Genomic DNA, 19,352 nt, shown 5'->3' with positions numbered 1-19,352 from the left:
CCACTAGCTACGGCTCTGTCAAGTCAGATTGGCTGATTTAGGAAAAATAAGAGAGTATATTCAAGATAACTAAACCCCAGTATTTGTAGACTATCAGGTGTTGAGAAGAGATTTGGTTAATATTTCTAAAACCCCAATATTACTGTTAATGTATCTTTATAAAGTATATTTTTTGTTGTTTGAGGAGGAGATGTAAATGTATCTAAATTAGCAGTATTTTATTAAATATATACACATTTTCATACTAAACTGGTATTTCACCCAAATTTATATTGAATTTCAAGCTGGACTGGATTGCATTTATATTTGTTGACACATTTTCTAATATTTCCTATAAATATGTTTGTCCTGATAAACATTGAATTTCCTCACTAAAGTATATCATTTTATAATATGTATAAAGTCTTAGTTTAAATTTTTTTTTTTTTTTTGCTTAATGCCTTTTTTTGGTATATTATGTGCACATTTCATTTCCACAAAATCTAGTGAAGAAGCTAAAGATGCATATAACAATACATATTTTGAGAACAGTTATCATCAACTAAGAACCAACAGTTGATGGTTTATGGTACATTACAAATTTTGAAAGATTGCTGATAGTAATTATTGTAATGAAAGGTCAAAACTTCTTACGAATGTCTCTTTCTTGTGATAGAAATATGAAAGAAATATATAAAACATCTAATAACTCAAAGTTAATCGTTGTTTCTTTGATTTAACTATTTTATTAAACTGGATTTGAAATGTTGCCCACTTGAGGAATTGCACACCAAAATAGTGGGGGTTTTGTTATTTCCAAAAACTTTTACTTACTTTTCTTTACAAATTTACAATGTTCATTATGCTGGGAGGGACTATAGCCTATCCAAGTTATTATTAATATTAATGATTAACAATCTAGTAAATATTATACAATTTATGGTTTTATAGGTATTATTTTACAAATAAAGATAGGGTTAACAGGGAAAAGAATCTTAATTTTTATGTGCAATGTTTCCTTTTGACACCTTCAGATCTATAGTTTAATTAGAAATTAAAAGTTATTAGAAAACATATAAAATATGAATATTGATAAGTTAAGTGTTTTTGTAATAAAATGTACTGTTACAGCCCCTGCAATTAAGAAATTATCCATGATAAACGTCATGGAAAAATTTTCCAATAGTTCACAGTACAAAAGTGCCATGGAGAATTGAAACCTCCACAGCAATCTCCGCGGCATTGCTGATAGCTGTGGGCATTTGCAGAGGCTGAGTTAATACAATAGGGAATTTCTGTTTATTAATGTATACTTGAATTTTATGTTGCTTTAAGCCATGTTAATGTACATAGTAATTTCAGCTACGCAATAAACAATGCAAGGTATGTTTGCAAGCCATACTGTGTAAATAACATAAAATGACCTGTATCATAAATGTGAAAGGATGTAAAAATTACATTCTCTATTTAAATTATATTCAACCCATTATGAGTACAACACAGAAAACTGTGATACATGGAATCCAAGATTATTCAGTTGTATGAATTTTTGTATCACCATTGTGCATGGCCTCCCAATTTTGACTTTAAAACTAGTTAAAAGACTGGTGAAGTGATGCATAATACTGTAATAATAAAGTAAAAAGGCTCTAGGTCATCACACTTTTAAACACAAAATGACTGTCCATATTGGGTAAACTGGTGTCTTCTAAATCTTTTTAACAGTGGAATTTTGAGTTTGGTATTTTGTAAAAAACACCCCAAAACTCCCCCCAAAACAAAACAGTGATTTGAAACCACTATTTGATTTGACAGCACTACATGTAAATGTGAATACCAGATGATAGTATTACATCTCATGTTTATTAATTGGAACAATGTACAAGATTCTGTCAGTTTACAGATAAAAACAAGATAATAAACTAAATTAGATTTGCAGTTAATTACACTTACAGTGAGTGATGCCTAGAGAAAATTTTCACTGCTACCATTGCTGTAAATAGGTCAGAATGTCGGTTTTGATAGTAAGATACTACATGTACTTGATCATTTATGGTACATAGTGCCTTCATTGTTGATGAAAGTGTTTATTTACATGTATATTTAGTATAATTATATTTGGATATTGTGGGCCGAATTTACGAAGCCTGTTTGTTAAACGCAGGTGTTTAAGCATTGTAAATGTTTGTAGTTACATGTGTTTAAGACATAAACAAGCTTTTGGAATTTGGCCCTGTATGTTTTAATTACTCTTGAATATTATATACTTCTTTTTATATGTGTTCAGTTTGTTACAAAACATTACCAAAATCATATTTGAATTCATACTTTAATAATAAAACTATCAGATGACACTGAATTTTTACATTGAGACTGAAAAGGGGAGAATCCAAAAATGAAAATTTTACCTTCATATAATGGTGCATCTCATGTCATGACAAATTGAAATTAATTACTCCTCATGTTAAAGCTAATATTATACAGGTATGGTGGAAGCAAGTACACACTGGGGTGACTGAGATTGAGGGCACAAAGCAAAGTTTCTAGGGAGCTTTGTGGGGTACGCACCCCCCTGTAAAATTTTGAAAACTAGATATCCTCAAATGCAATTTTCTACATTCTACAAGTAAAATTCATCTCTGCCTTAAGATTTATTAGCAATAATATTTTTGATTCAGAATTACTGGAGGGGCTAGAGCAATTTCTGGTCATGCATACATGTATAATATATTTTGATAAATCTTTCTGTTTTTTCTGTGTAGAGATAATTGACAAATAAGATCCCAAAAGAAAATTGGTGTTAAGAGGGTTGGACCAGCTTTGAAGGAAGAAACCCAAACATCAATGTTCATGATTTGCTAGGAGTATGTAGAAGTAGCACCTCCACATGATTTGTGTAATTGACAGAATCTGCTTTAATGTTTGTTAAACATTCATTGTAGTTAACATTCTCTCTGGCTATTCTATTATTTTATATACATGCCTATTTTTGTTTCGGGATGTGTGGTTCATTCCATTATAGATGCAGTCTAGTTTGGACTTGTCTAAAATAAATTTACAAAGATCTGTGATATATCTGTTAATCATGTTCAGATTTATTCTGTTCATTTACCTTTGTAATGGATTTATTTTTTCATCACTGTAAGTTTGTATATATGATTGTATATATACTAATGTGCATATCTACAAGCATTTCACATTGTAATATTATTGATAATTTGTGTCGGCTCACCAAAAATAATAATAAATTTTGAATAAATCTAAAATTATGTTATAGACCAAGGCTTGTCTAATTATTGTTTTAGTTTTTCACTTTCATAAAGTGAACACATGTCTAGCATAGTGGATTGTTCCTTTGGGTACAGGTCTAGGTTAAAGAGCTTTTCTTTTTAACTGCTATAACTTATCTTAATGTTAACTAAATGCATTGTGTTGCTATTTGTTGAGTGATACAATTCAGTTTGTGGTACTTAAGTGGTTTTGATGAAAATACATGTACTAAACATTACATAAATTAATCTGGCCTTGGGTGAAATGTTTTTAAACATAACAGTTTTATTATTTTTACTAATCTTGTGGTTACAGATTAAATGCTGAAGCATCTATTGAATTATAATTTGCATTGTTAAAATCCCCATTATCACCAGCTAAATTAACATTGGAACAACTTGGCTATTTTAAGTCGACATCCAACTATTTTAGTGTACAGTACAAGTTTGAGTAAATATCAGGGGACATAACGTAGTCTCCTTGTTCACGTAATAAACTTCCTATTCTCGTCATAAGGAAATGTATCATTATATTTACTGGACAAAGTTGTAAGAACTGATATTTGATGTATGCATGTAGAATATCAAGCTCATTCATTTGCCAATTCTATTTAAATTTCAGAACTTATTTTTTGATAAATTACATACATTAGTATGTACTTTTAAGAGTAAGAGTAACCATTCATGTCCTGTTTTTACAAGTTGTTTCTTAAAGCAAATAATAAAATTCTGCAGTGCATTTGGCCTTTATTATATTTTCTTTTACCCGAGTTTACTGTCACTATTGGTTGTTTCCATCTCATAAAATGTTGAAGAGTCTAACAACTTTTCAAATTACATACTAAATACAGATTCTTATTTGGAATATTCTCTACATGTAATGTTTCTTGTCATCTTATCACTTGAACATAACCCAAGCTGGATTTGGTCTTCCAATGAAAAAATATATATTAGGAAGTCAAATGAAGTTGACTTAGTATAAACATCTAGGTGATACAGTTACTGATATTCTACGCAGAAAAATAGATTTATTGCACTGGAAAATGGTAGTGGTATCCTTGTTAATACCAGAAACAAAACAACTTCATAACCATTTCATCGAGCTGTAACCTCATAAATATGTAAATAGAATGAGCTCTCTCACAACTCCTTATGTTTCAGTCCACAATGAGTCTACCTTTGACACCATTGGATTAACATTAAACAGAAGTGTTGTTTACAATTTTAAAGGGACTCTCCTGGGTTTGATGCTGGTGTTAAGATGTTGCCAATTCACAGAAACCTTTTGATGACTGGAGTCACAAATTAAACATTACTTTTTGGATGGTACTACTGCTTGGCATATTAAATGATAACCTGTCAACTCGTCTGATAAAATACAGGGAAGTCTCATTTTGTTAAAAAAATTTTAGAAGTATACTCCATTCCAATAAAAATAATGTGTGCACATCTAAGAAAATAGATGTTGTTTGACTTGAGCTGTTTATCATTTTTGTATGCAAAACATATTGCTTCACTGGATTAGATATTTTTCAGTTAATCAGTGACATGTAATATTTTATGTTTTTTTCAACAAGGCTTTTGTTACAGATTTGTATATATTGATCTCTTGAACACAATAAAAAAAATACATGTACCTTGTAATATCTATTTTGTTGTGTGGGTTTTTTTTCAATTAGGAAGCCAACATCAACAGTCCGTATACAAAAATCAGAAAGCAAAATCGCTATTCACTATGCATGTAGGATATTGGATTTGATTCCATATGACCTATTCATAATATTAAAAAGTTAGGACTAACTCTGGTTTAAAATTTGCAATTGACAAATGGCAAACTAGCTAATTTTAAATTAATTTGGCCAAAAAAATTGATAGTTGAAAATAATGGTGTGGTTTTTGAAGGTTAATAGTCAATGTGTAGAAATGTTCTGTACATCTAGACCTAGCCTTGCAATTGTTCACACACAACCGGTTACCAAAGAACTGGTGACAATTACACCACTATGGCAGCCAGTAAGCAGTATCCAAGTGTTTTTCATAGAAGAGTACTTTTGGTCATGAACAAGCTTCATTCAGTCAAGCCAGTCCTGGGAGTGGCAGTCCTCCTACAGGCAGTGCAGGAAAGATGTAGTCTCGTGCCATGCCCGCATTGGCCATATATATTTGACATATTCATTTATTTTAAACAATCATCCTCCTCCGTGTGAACACTGACTGTGCCCCACATTTTTGGTGGAGTGTAATCATCTGAAGCCGACGGGGAAACGATATATTTAGCAACAGGAATGTTTTGCAATCTTTTTAAATTCCACACACAATTAATTTTAAAGTTTTTAAAACAGTTCGATTTCCATACAGTTTTAACATATTACTGCATTGTATTTTTTGTTACACAACTCTTCACACTGGTTTTACCTAATTTTTATTTTAATATAAATAATTGTGTTTATGTACTTACTATTGTTTGACCCCAAATGGCTGATATGTATTTGGGTTAAACATAAATTGATTGAATTTAATTCATTTTGTGTAAGAATCGAAATCAATTTGATGGTTACACATGTAGTGCGAGGCTCACACTGTCAACTTACGACGAAGTTGGCCAACTCAACAATTCCGTTGTAATTTCCCCAACTCCTGACTTACGACAGTTGCACTCGGATTAACAACTAATGAGTTGTACGACGAGAATAGAGTTTTAAGAGTGCTCGGACTAGCAAGTGGACAGTGGTAGAAATTGTTGGTGGTCTGAAATTAGCATTAGTATTGTTAGTTGTGCAAAGACTTCTTCCAAATAGAAACATGAAAGCACAGTTGTAAGGACAGTCAACTTACTAAATGGTCCAACAAAGTATATGCATTAAAACATAAAACGTACTGATTATAAATATTTTGATATAAACTATGGCCAAAGCCATGCAAGAATTCTTACCTACAATAAACATATTCTATGTTGCGGAAAGTTGCATCCATAGATATTGATCTGCATACATAGTAAAAAATTATTATAAAAAATAATAAACTTGAAAAAAAAATATTTAAATTACAATTTTATTTTAATTCTTTTAACATGCAGTATGATGAACATTCACAGGTACAACTATAAAAACAAAGTTTCGCTTTTCTAAGTTGATGCCATCACTGGAAAAGTAATACCTATAACTCGACTTAACTTTGTAAAGGTAAGACAATAAATAAGAAATAATAGTAGTTATGTTTTGTTATGCTGGTTTGAAATATTTATGAAATGGTATACAATAGCTCTGAACATTGTACTGCTCTCTTCAAGTGCCTCTTGCTTGGCTGAAAAAAACTATATATTACTGTGCTCAGGTTTTTACCACCTCCCTAGTTACTTTAAATTGTGTGTGTGTTGTGTGCGTCAGCAAATTTTGCATTGTCAATGCTAAACTTCATTGCAAAATTTATATGCACACACAATTTTTATTACAGATAATAATGGTTTACACCATTTTACAAGTTTAACCCTGATAAACATTAAGCTGATATTTGTATGCTGGACTGTGTATAATTAGTTATAAGATAAGCGCACTCCAGAAATGACTAAACTTATTATGTGATTCCCATTTAATTCCTCTCTGTAGATCAGTAAGCATGGACACATCTGCATGTCTGGCATTTCTTGGGACTGCAGTGTATATTAGCAGATTAAACAACTAGTTTTGCTGCTTGTAAATATTTTAATTGCAGTAACACCACCAAATTCCTCTACTATTAGAAAGACCGAAACCAACAACTAAGTCGTCAGAAAAAAAGGAGAGATTTATTTACAAACATTTTCATTTCAAAATAAATGACCATACATATACTAAAATATATGATACAGATAACACAAATACCTTAAAATACAATACTGATAATATATTCCTACAACATATCACAACACGAAAGAAATACCAGTACAATGAGACCATGAAATATAATACGGCAATAATGAGATGGCATTTTCAATAAATATAACAAAAATTAAAATATAATATAACCAAATAACAAACATCTGAGACCGTATAAAAACATTGTTCACTGGCAATATCTTTCATATAAATGTTTTCATAGAAACAAAACATGACAAAATTAGTTTTAAGATACTTATCTATGGACGGCATTTTGATTTAATACATATACATACACTTGTAACACTAAATCCTGATGTATGAGGGGTTATCAGAAAGTTCTCAATACAACTAGGACAGACTTTCCCTATGGATATTTCTATCTGTTACTTTTCAAAGTAGTCCCTTAGGATGTCCACTTATTTCTTCCAATGGTGCTGCACTGCCTGGTTGCCTCCGACATGGAAAAATTCTTCCTGCAGGTTTAGCAACTGCTCAACAGCAGAATTGCCATCATCATAAGCATAATGTCTGGTCTGCCAGGTGACTCCAGACCTCGCAGTTTAAGGGGAGCCATCATGCTCACTCCCCATCACTCCCCTGAGACTAGTTCAAGGAGAGTAAATGTTTATTCCCCTTAGATGGTATCAATATATCCTTAAATGGCTCACCATGATCCAAGTTGGGGGATCAATTAACCACTCCCCTCAATTTGTTTCATAGCAAGGTTTGTAACTCCTTATTTTGCATTAGAAAACAGATAGAAGTCTGATTTATGCAGAGCAATCGTGGCAACTGCTGAAGTGTGAGAAGGTGCAATCCTGATGGAAGAGCACATCTTTTGTCATGGACAGCACATTCATCAGGATTCGTGCAATAGGCCTACCTCACTGGCTACATTCCTGGTGGTTAGCAATCAGTCTTGCATAATCATGTCATGCACACAGTCCCTTCTTAGTTAGGCTGAGAATGTTTTGATCACCCCTCGTAGTATCAATATATTCATGAAGTTTCAAATGTCATGGAAGGTAAAATGTCAAACATTCAATCCTTAATAACAATTTAAGCTACATGTATGTAGTCGTTTGTAACTGTAGAAATGATGTAAAAATTGTTGTGAAATTCAAAATCCTCTGCACATATAGTGGACAAAGTATTAAAAACAGCTGAATAGACACGTTATATTATCTTTACAAAAATCCACATATTTGAGTACGTTCTCCCAAGTTGATTGCTAATCCCTTAATGTAAAATGTGACTGCCAAATAACTATTATTTAAAGTTTTTAAATACTCAAAAGATTAACAACCGAAAATTACAAAATGCTTTCTGCCCTGAACTGAACAATTTAACTATCAATCATTATTTATAACGCCATCATTGATAATGATGCAAAAGTATGGCCTGTGGGTAAAGGCTTGAACACAGTAAGCAAAACAAAATCAAGTGGCATTGTTTACAAGAATGCATTGTGCAGTCATATTCTTGAAAAATAAGTAATATACAGTTAACCATACTGTAATACTACTATCAGTATTAGTAATAGTTAAATGCTTGCTGTGTTTAACACTACTAGAGGACACTGATTAATGAATCATTGGCCACTGGATGTCCGACAGTCTACAGAGAAAACCTGCCCCAAGTTCAGCTGGCAAACGTTTCGCTAATGTTTGCGACCTATTTGATTGGTTTCCAACTGTGAAGTGCATAAACCAGTCTAGCGAACAGTTTTCTGCTTGGTCTGGCTGAACTCGGCTCTGCTATAGTTTCCCCATTAGCATTAATGGATCTCTTATATGAACTTTCCCAGATAGGACATCACCTCTGACATACCAGTTGTGGAGCATTGCTTGAGATGGGGTCCGGGGGGGGGGGGGGGGGGGGGGGGGGGGGGGGGGGCGGGCGCAGAGAGAGGAGGGAGGGGATAAACCCAATAGGTCTGTGGAAGAAGTTCGATCGTATGACCCAAGCACCCCAGACTAGCACGCCACCATCACGGCCAGATTCTACCCCACATCACAGGAGGGATAAGAAAAACTCGGTACATGTGTTGTTCTGATCTAAAATAGTGTTTGCCATCTTTGCCTGCTGATGACATTACTTATTCCAATACCCAACCCCATTCCACAGGTAATATAACAAAGATTATCATTAATAAACTCTGACTTTATTGGACAGTTCCAACTATTCATAAACAACTACTGAATGTGACATCACAATTTGGTATTGCCTTGTAAACTCTATTAACGTGCCTCTATCCAATTAAGGTTCAGGCAGTCTCTCCCACATCCAATCTCTGGCATGGCCTTGTGTGTATTTCAAAGTTGATTTCATCTCTTTGTTTTCATTCTTGGAATACTGATAATAATTATAATATATTCAAATACAGTTAATTTATGAAAAGGAAGCAAAGCTAATGTTTTGCACAGTGTGCAGCATGACTTGAGATCTCTTTATAAATGTTGTATTTTTAAAGATATTACAATGGAACTAAATACGCCTGTACATAAAATGGTAGCTCACTACTAGTTATTATCAAGATTATGTGTCTAGTAAATATTTATATCTTATTTGTCACTTGATTTAAAATAATGAATAATGATCTCTATATATACACACATAGATAAACACATACTGGCCTCATATTGGTCTATTTAGTGATAATTGAGCAACTTTCATTTCCATTTTATTCCAGGAATAACTGACATAACCTATTATTGTTTAGAATTATAAATAACTGTACATATGATTGGTACGAGTAAAGACGACAGGTGCATGTCTGAACTTTAAATGGATTATTTTTTGATAATGGAACTCTTGAGTACATTTACTCTACCTGTGACATTTTGCCATCACATTGTACATTTCCACTTTTCACTTCTTACAGTAATTATCCCATGTCTTTTGTCCAAATCCATTTTTTTTTTTTTTTTTAAATATAATATGATTGTTTTACCAGTAGTGGTTTTAAAACCACCTCAATTATTGTTGAAGTTGAGTAGTTTTTAGACATATTATTTAGAAAAGACCAGGTTGTTTATGATGACTGCCTGCACTGGCGTTTTAATTAAAGACTTCCTTGTGTTTTAGAATTTGAAAACTCTGCAATAACTATAACTTTCAACAATACATATCTGCCTTCCTTGGGGGCAGGGCGGTGTTTGTATGAAGGGGATTCAAAACATCTGTAGCCCAACAATGATCTGCATAATTGTATTTCAAATTTCCATGTGATAAACTGATGGTAAAATTATTCAATGCAAATTTGACAAGATCACACAGTTATATGCTGTGATATCTTTTTCTTCTTCTCCATTTACAGATGTTATTGAATTGAGTGTTGTGGTTAAACACAATATCTGAAAGATGAAATGACTTGTGTAAAAAAAACCCCAAAAGGTCAGGTTACACAGACTTTGAATACCACTTGTATCTTTATTTCACTAACATTTAAATCATGAGATGCTGACCACACCAGTGTTCACTAGGAATAATAATTGGTCATTTATAATGTAGACATGAGGCATAACATGACATATTTAAGTCACCAATTATGACACAATATTGCTGAATACCAAACATATTTTTAACAATGCTTTTACAGTACGTGTTAGATATTGCAGTCTGACATTGTAAAAAAAAAGAGTATTTTTCAATACCAACACAAATTGCTACACATTTGTACTGCCAAACAAGAATACAGTCTCACATTTACATTGTAAAAACTGCTTCACAATGTATTTTTAAATGATCCAGTTTTATAACACGAGGTAAAATGACAAATCACATTCAGGAAGACAACATGTATTTGAACCTACATGCATATTTACAGACTGGAAAAAAACAACAACATTCTTCAACAATATTAGTTCATGAGGAGGTATTTCTGTACAATGAAGGACTGCAACACAATATCGAAACACTTCCAAACAATTCACTTTTTAAAAAAAAAACGTTTTATTTAAAAAAAGGAAAAAAAAGAAAAAAAAAAAAAAAAAAAAAAAAAAAGATTTTTTTTTATTTAATTGTTGAAAAATCTTTGCCCCGAGTGTAATGTTAAGATTTCTGTAACAGCTTCCACTATATTAGGCAATCAGACAGCACAAATGATAGCAGATAATGAAGATCTAGTGCCAATTAAGTTTTTCACTAGTTTTTCTCATAGACCCAGGACCCCACTTGCTTGTGACCCAAGAACTACATTTTTCATGAGTTTACAATACTGTAAAAAAAAAAAAAAAAAAAAAAAAAATAATAAAAAAAAAAAAAAAAAATCCTAGCCTAAAATCTAGACTGCAAACTGAACTTCACATTTCACATTTCTGTATTGCTAAACCACAAATAGGTTCAACACAAATTCCCAATCTCCTCCACATAATCTTGTTTTATATACATTTACAAACATAAAGGGACAAATTTACGAAGCCTGTTATTAAATACAGTTTAAGAATTGCAAATAAATGTAATTAACAGGTATGCAAGTCAAAAACAGGCTTTGTAAATCCGGCACTTGGTGTCATTTAGTAAACTCCAAAAACAAGTCAAGTTTAGTAAAATAATACCAATATGGATTTGTCACCAAATATTGATGAATCTTTGACAGTGGAAAATTTGATTAATGAATCACTGGAATTACTTTAAAACCATGTTTATAAAACATGATGTACATGACAGGTGTACGCTTATTAGAGATGATCCAACTCAACAAGGAAAAACATTTGTGAAAAAAACACCTGTGCTTGTAACCACTAATTGACCATCACGGGGAAAACTTACAAATAATGGAAATATTGGTGCTGAACAGGAATACATTAAAATATAATGTGCTTCTTAGTTTATCATATTGAAAAGTTAGGGGTAATTTTTTAAACTGTGGTTTTCTAACTAGAGAAAATAGCAAGAAAGTAATAATCTAAAGCCAATTTCACAAAGACATAAATTTATGTTTAGTTCAGTTTATAAAGCTGTCACACGTTTAAACATGCTTAGACACAGCAAATAATGAAGCAAATAAAATAATATTTTTTCTATAGTTTATTATAATACTTCAGTTATAGATTTAACTTTTATGGTTCCTGTTATCGATTTTACAAAATGAAACTTGTACACAAGTGCATTCATATGTCGTCTATGTAGTCTCAAAAAGCAGCATGAAAATGTAGTGTGTGTATAATTATGATGCTAACAGCTTGTGACAGCTATGAAGATATTATGGCACACTTTTATTTCTAATCAAATGTAGAGCTATATGTGGAACCTGGTAGGTACGACTCTCTGTACACTTGGTCAACGCATCTTTATTGTTTCATACACACCATTGACATGTGTACTGTAGTACAGGTTATGCTTACTAAAACATAAATTATCGATCAAATCCAAACTAATGCATTAACATTAACACCGTTGAAATGTGTAATGTAGTTGTACATGTTATGCTCACTTAAACATAAATTATCAAGCAAATCCAAACTATTGCATTAACATTTTATATGAAAACATACACTGCAGTATTTATGAATCATTTATAAACTAGCTGCGATGTGAGATGTGAGATGTGAGAATGAAGCGGTCACATGTGATAACTACTCACACAGTCACATGCACAGTAAACTAACATCATTTGCATTGTGTTAATCCATTCTGACCATATTTCACTGCTTTCAGACTGACATCACAGTCGGAGTCCTATTCAAATATATTATTATTTTAAAAACAATGATATCCAAAATGTCAAACCATACATCTTCAGTTATATACCGTATTTCTCCTGTAAGTATAGGCAGTTGCGACTTAATTTGTTTTAATTTATTTATTAATTTAAAAATAAATACAACTAGTGCTATAAATGTAATTTAGAAAGTTTATATATAAATATATATACATAAGGAAAGAAGTTCTGAAAACCAAATAAATGATGATACATCACAAATAGTTTCATCTTTAAGACCGGCCAATAAATAATAACTTGAAAACTGTTTGAATTCTTCCTTCATTACCATCGTTTTCCATGAATATATAATATATATTATATTATTGTTACATTTTTCTACCGGTCTTATTTCTCTGAACATACTTTTCCTTTCTGTAGCTCACTTCTATGTTAATTATCTACTATGTTTTTATTATCGTTAGTTATTATATGTACCTAGTCTGTCATCTTATCACAGCTTGTTTGTAAAAAAAAATGTAGGGAAAGGTCCTAATATAGGCTTGTAGCCTGTCGACCAATCCCACCAGAAAAAAATTGAATAAATATTGTTTAAACCAATATATATTGTAGTATGTACCTAACAACATGGGGGTGGTACAAACCTTTGTTCTCAGACTTTATTTATTTATTTTATGAGGTGTTTTGGTGCTGATGTCCTTGAGGGGGGAGAGGATCCATTATAGATATTTTACAGCTGTCATTATAGTGGAAATATGGTAATAGCCACCATTTTACCCACTCAATTGGCTTCTACAAACAAGGTGAAATTATAGTCGTATAAAAGAAAATATATGTAATTTTTAATTAGGCAGGATCTTCATCCATTCAGATCCACACTTTCTATTGGTATTTTACAGAAATACCAAATAATTTCTTTTTCTTCCGTCGGTCACATGTCATCAAGTCCATCTGGTCCTAAACACTAACATGTCTTTGAATCCTGCCCTGAATCATTCTGCATGCACACACGTATGGACGTGATGAACAAAAGACCTAAACTCAGTTGAACTATTCATACAAAAACACAACAATCTTTGGTGTCGCAGGCTCCTTTCAGCAATCCATATGTAAGTCAAGTATATGTGGACGGAAAATGAAACAAAAACAAACACTTGTTGTGCAGACATGTTATGTGATATAAACCACACCTTTAGACACTCTTCACTTAGATGATTTCCTGAAAGAAAGAAAAAACACAAACCATAGAATTGCTTTAAACTGTAACTGCTGTTAAATCCAACTTGTACACATGTAAATGTCTATTATAACACATAAGTTTGCCGATGTTTTAATTTTTTTTTTTTTATTATTATAATTTTTTGCCGATGATATTTGTTTTGTTCATACGCAGATGAAACGTAAAAGAAACAACAGACAAACCTTATAATTAAATTTGAAACATACTTACTAATAATAGCACTAAAAGTTTGTATTTTGTTTTGAAATATTTGCTCAATAAGACAAATTACTAATATAAAGTGATGTCATCAGATATGACGTTCCCAACAACGTTATTTTTATGTTCATCGAGAATTGAACAAACTCACTATGGCTGAACCTATATGGGATGACATTAAATTGTACTGAAAATAACAGAAATTTAATTATATATAGTCATAACAGGTTATGCAAAAAAAGATACGGGTCACCTGAATTTGGTTTTTGCACAACCCATAAACTGTTTACACAACTCTCCAAGACCTGTAAGTATTTTATTTTATTTACCCCATTGTGCTACCGACTCCATTGCTGCTTCCGGGCTTTTTCGGTTTGGTATTATACATGTAGTCTGCAAAATTTGAAAGAAAACGGTCAGAACTTGAGGGTGGGGGGAAGTAATCTTATCTAGAAATACACATCTCGGAGAAAATACTGCAATGATAAAATATTCTTATTTTGTATAAAGGAATAACTAGATGAATAGTCTTTTGAAAAGGAAACTGCCAAACAATGTATACATTATGCCTTAATATGGTACAAATTTTATTCAAGTTATATTTATACGCAATATAGCAAAATTAAGAAAGATAAGTGACCTGAAGCATTAAGTATATGATCCCAAATGAGTGAAAACAATTCTAGTTAAAATAGAGGAAAGGAAGGTTTGTTTAATGACAACTCAATATCATTAAACAAACACTGATACCCACACATTACACTCCATATTGAGTTATCATTAAACAAACGCTGATACCCACACATTACGTTCTTATTGAGTTATCATTAAACAAACGCTGATACCCACACATTACGCTCCATATTGAGTTATCATTAAACAAACGCTGATACCCACACATTACGTTCTTATTGAGTTATCATTAAACAAACGCTGATACCCACACATTACACTCCATATTGAGTTATCACTAAACAAACACTGATACCCACACATTACACTCCATATTGAGTTATCATTAAACAAACGCTGATACCCACACATTACGTTCTTATTGAGTTATCATTAAACAAACGCTGATACCCACACATTACGCTCCATACCGAGTTATCACTAAACAAACGCTGATACCCACACATTACGCTCCATATCGAGTTATCACTAAACAAACGCTGATACCCACACATTACGCTCCATACCGAGTTATCACTAAACAAACGCTGATACCCACACATTACGCTCCATACCGAGTTATCACTAAACAAACGCTGATACCCACACATTACGCTCCATACCGAGTTATCACTAAACAAACGCTGATACCCACACATTACGCTCCATACCGAGTTATCACTAAACAAACGCTGATACCCACACATTACGCTCCATACCGAGTTATCACTAAACAAATGCTGATACCCACACACTACACTCCATACTGAGTTATCACTAAACAAACGCCATACTGACTTATCACTAAACAAACACTGATACCCACACACTACTCTCCATATTGAGTTATCATTCACAAATTACTCTCCATATTGACTTATCATTAAACAAACACTGATACCCACATATTACTCCATATTGAATTATCATTAAACAAATGCTGATACCCACACACTACACTCCATATTGAATTATCATTAAACAAATACCGATACTCACACACTACACTCCATATTGAGTTATCATTATAATACACAGTCAATTTAATGACAACTGCAGCATAATTTTTTTTATGCAAAGACAATAAAGTAAACAAAAACTTCCTAACTTTAAATTCTGTACAAATATCAATGATTTTTGTTAAAAAGATTTCTGAGCTAGCTGTTTAATATTTAAACAAAATATAATATATATTACCACTGCTAGTACTGCTGTTTGTACTGCTAGCACTGGTTGTGGATCCACGCCGTGCAGTCACATTACTGTGTGTTGTGGCCGAGCTTTTCCTGAAAACCGAACATACAACCAACAGTTAATACATTTCAATGAACATGTTACACATGTATAACATGTACATGTAGTACATAGTACATAACTATTCATTTAAGAATTGACCGCAATTATTTTTTGGTTCATGCAAGTATGAATAGAAAAAACGATGTGCACACTGTATGACCCTGCGTAGTGGGTCATACAAAAGTGTGCACATTGTTTTTTCGGTTCATACTTGCATGAACCAAAAAATAATTGCGGTCAAATCTTATAAGTAAATTTATATGCATACTTTAACAATACATAACTGAATTTATTTTGTTTAGCTTTAAATACGCCTTAAGTATTGTTTGTGTAAACTTCATTGATACTTATGTCGCGTAAGAATGCAAACGTTCATTCACTATTATTTGAATCAGGTGATTTTTGTAAATGACGTCATTTGATAAATGACATAATTTTGATAAGCGACGCCATTTCATTTAACTGCTGTGCAATTTTACGGATCATTTCATTTTTTGGAAGTAATTGTCCTATCCGTGTTTAGTTTATATTTTATGAAAGTAAATGAAGGGAACGTGTCTAACATTTATGCTGTTGGTAGAACCGTTTAATTTTCGCCAACAGCTGTAGAACATCACTTACAAGTAAGTGAAGTTTCCTACATGATTTCTTTGGCCACCAACCGAGTCTCATCTCATGATTAGCGAAGTAGTGGGTTTTTTTTTTTTTTTTTTTTTTTAAATCAATGCGTATAGATCTACATGTCTACTCTGCTATAGCATTTTCCATCAATTTTAACGTATACATTTTAAAATTATTATTATTGCTTTTGTAGCTTTCATGTCAAAATATTTAAATATGGTTGTCTGAATAATCCGGCTTGTTGCACAAAAGGGGGGGGGGGGGGTGGTAGTAGGTGTGGCTTAAATTTTTTCAGTTCATTGAGATATAAACAAAAAAAAGTAAGCACCTCTGGACCAATCAGATTGCCGTAAAGTGTATAGACGCAAAGAAAATTTAATTATATACATGTACCTATTAAATCATGTTTACAACTAGCATTTAATTTTAGACTGGGCTAAAGTGGCCTGGACTGGCAACAATTAAGCTATATTTGGCCTGATCCAATCCTGTGTGGTGTGTTCAGTTCAACTTTTACCTCAGTGTATTAAAATGTATTACCGGTAGACACCGCTTGAGTGCATTTCCTGTTTTCTTAATTCCAGCTTGAAATTTCGTCCACTATGTCTTTATTATATGAAGAGTTCAGGCGCAAAATGCGATATAAACCATTTTCTTTCTTGTTGTTAGTTAAAGCCATTATTGTATATCTGTAAGGGCTAATCGTAGGCCTGCTGATTTGTCGCAAAACGAGATTGATCCTTATGAAATTGTATTGGGTAAATCCCGTTTTTTTGTATCAAAATGCGATATACGCCAATTAAAAACATCACTTTTACTGAAAATGAAAAATGGATATATCGCTTTTTGCGCCTGAACTCTTCATATATTCTTCACTATTTCAGCAATTAATATAACAGTTCTTTTGAAGCCTCATTGTTACTATTTAATGGAATTTTTTTCCGCACAAACTTAAATTTGTAAACCCCCGGTTAACTGTGCCTCTAAAAAATCTTGTTTCCAGATATTAATACATATCAAAATAGTTATCAGTCATTTAAAAAAGAATATTGTAATATATTAAATGGCTATTTCTGAGTAAAGATAGCTATTACATAGATAACAGAGAACTGCAATCCCCTGTTGAATGTGCATTGTAGCAGGTAGCCACTGGGCATAAATTGTGACTAAAATGATAAAGTGTTTAACATTCCGCAAGTTTGGGATTTCTTATAGTGTCAAAATATTTCAGCCATTATTTTAGTTTAAAACTGTTCTGTCCACCCAAAATAAAAATTACTGTCTCATCCATACGAACCGATTGTGATTCCAGAAGGTACAAGACCTAAATTCTATATGACTATGTCACTAACCTAAGACCTGAGCCAAGCGAGGCATGATTCCCTTTTCCCAACGAAGCCTTAACCATTGTCTTGCTGCTGGGGTTTGGAGCTGAAATAAACAATTCAATGTAATATGACTGCACAAACAATGGCAAATAGGCGTTTAATGTCTTTTGGAAACATTTCTGTTGTGCGACACCATAATTGTTTTCAGATATCTCAGTTGATTGTTCAAGACATAATTCTTTTTGTCTGTTACATAATCTGTTAAGATATATTTTCTGTTTCTGCAAAATCATCTCCTGATCACAGTAATATATTTGTCGTTTGGAGAAAGACTTGTATTAAAAAAAATCCAAGACTGAGAAACTAATGGTTAATTCTTTCTAGTAAGCGTACAGCAATATTCTAATGTAATACTGCTCTTGAAATCCTATTCTGCTAATCTCAGATCAAATACTCATGCACACAAGCTCTTACATATTATTCAAACCTCACAGAGACGTCAAAAAATGTCAGCCAATCGTAATAGTAGCCATTCGGACTAGGCATCAATCTTTTTACTAAAACAAAACATTTTCTTCTTGCTTATATAAAACCAAAGCTGATAAAAACTCGCCAAATTAATAAGACCACACATACTTAGATTTACATACATGCAATATACAGAGATATCAGCACTCGTTTCATAACCAACAAGGAAAAGGTAAGGAATATAAGTAACAACTTGTGACCTAAGATGATTTTAAACTACAGCTATTTGAAAAAAGTTAAGTTTATTTTGTTTAACGACACCACTAGAGCACATTGATTTATTAATCATCGGCTATTGGATGTCATACATTTGGTTATTTTGACATTTTGTCTTAGAGGAAACCTGCAACATTTTCCTATTAGTAGCAAGGGATCTTTTATATGCATCATTCCACACAGGATAGCACATACCACAGCCTTTGATATATCAGTCGTGGTGCACTGGCTGGAATGAGAAATAACCCAGCGAGCCCACTGATGGGGATCGACCCCAAACCAACCGCACATCAAGTGAGTGTTTTACCACTGGGCTCCGTCCTGCCGCTACATGGTTATAACTTGGTCTAGAGACAGCAGTCCTGTTGTCAACGCACAGGCTACTGCTTCTAAAAACTAGAGAGGCATCTTTGATATGCATGCACTCTTCCATGAACAGGACAGCATACATCACTGTCACTGACGTACCAGTTGTGGGTCACT

General features: G+C 32.7%; 1 protein-coding gene across 3 annotated transcripts in view; it reads right to left on the bottom strand.

Annotated features, from left to right (window-relative positions):
* Positions 1–7,018: 7,018 nt before the first annotated feature.
* Positions 7,019–19,352, bottom strand: part of LOC121370603 (serine/threonine-protein phosphatase 4 regulatory subunit 4-like) — a 115,826-nt gene continuing 103,492 nt past the window's right edge. For 2 of the 3 annotated variants that reach the window (XM_041495945.1, XM_041495946.1), the window contains 4 exons: positions 18,150–18,228; positions 16,078–16,166; positions 14,538–14,684; positions 7,019–13,989 (listed from right to left, as the gene is read on the bottom strand). In XM_041495945.1, the coding sequence (XP_041351879.1) occupies positions 13,763–13,989; positions 14,538–14,684; positions 16,078–16,166; positions 18,150–18,228 (542 nt within the window). In that variant the 3' untranslated portion in view covers positions 7,019–13,762. The remainder of the gene's footprint in view (positions 13,990–14,537; positions 14,685–16,077; positions 16,167–18,149; positions 18,229–19,352) is intronic. The other variant, XM_041495947.1, reaches the window with a different exon arrangement.

This window comes from Gigantopelta aegis, chromosome 4, assembly GCF_016097555.1.
Source record: "Gigantopelta aegis isolate Gae_Host chromosome 4, Gae_host_genome, whole genome shotgun sequence".
Taxonomy (NCBI): Eukaryota; Metazoa; Mollusca; class Gastropoda; order Neomphalida; family Peltospiridae; genus Gigantopelta; species Gigantopelta aegis.
Note: the sequence above shows the minus strand (reverse complement) of the source record. Positions and strands in the feature narration are given on the sequence as shown.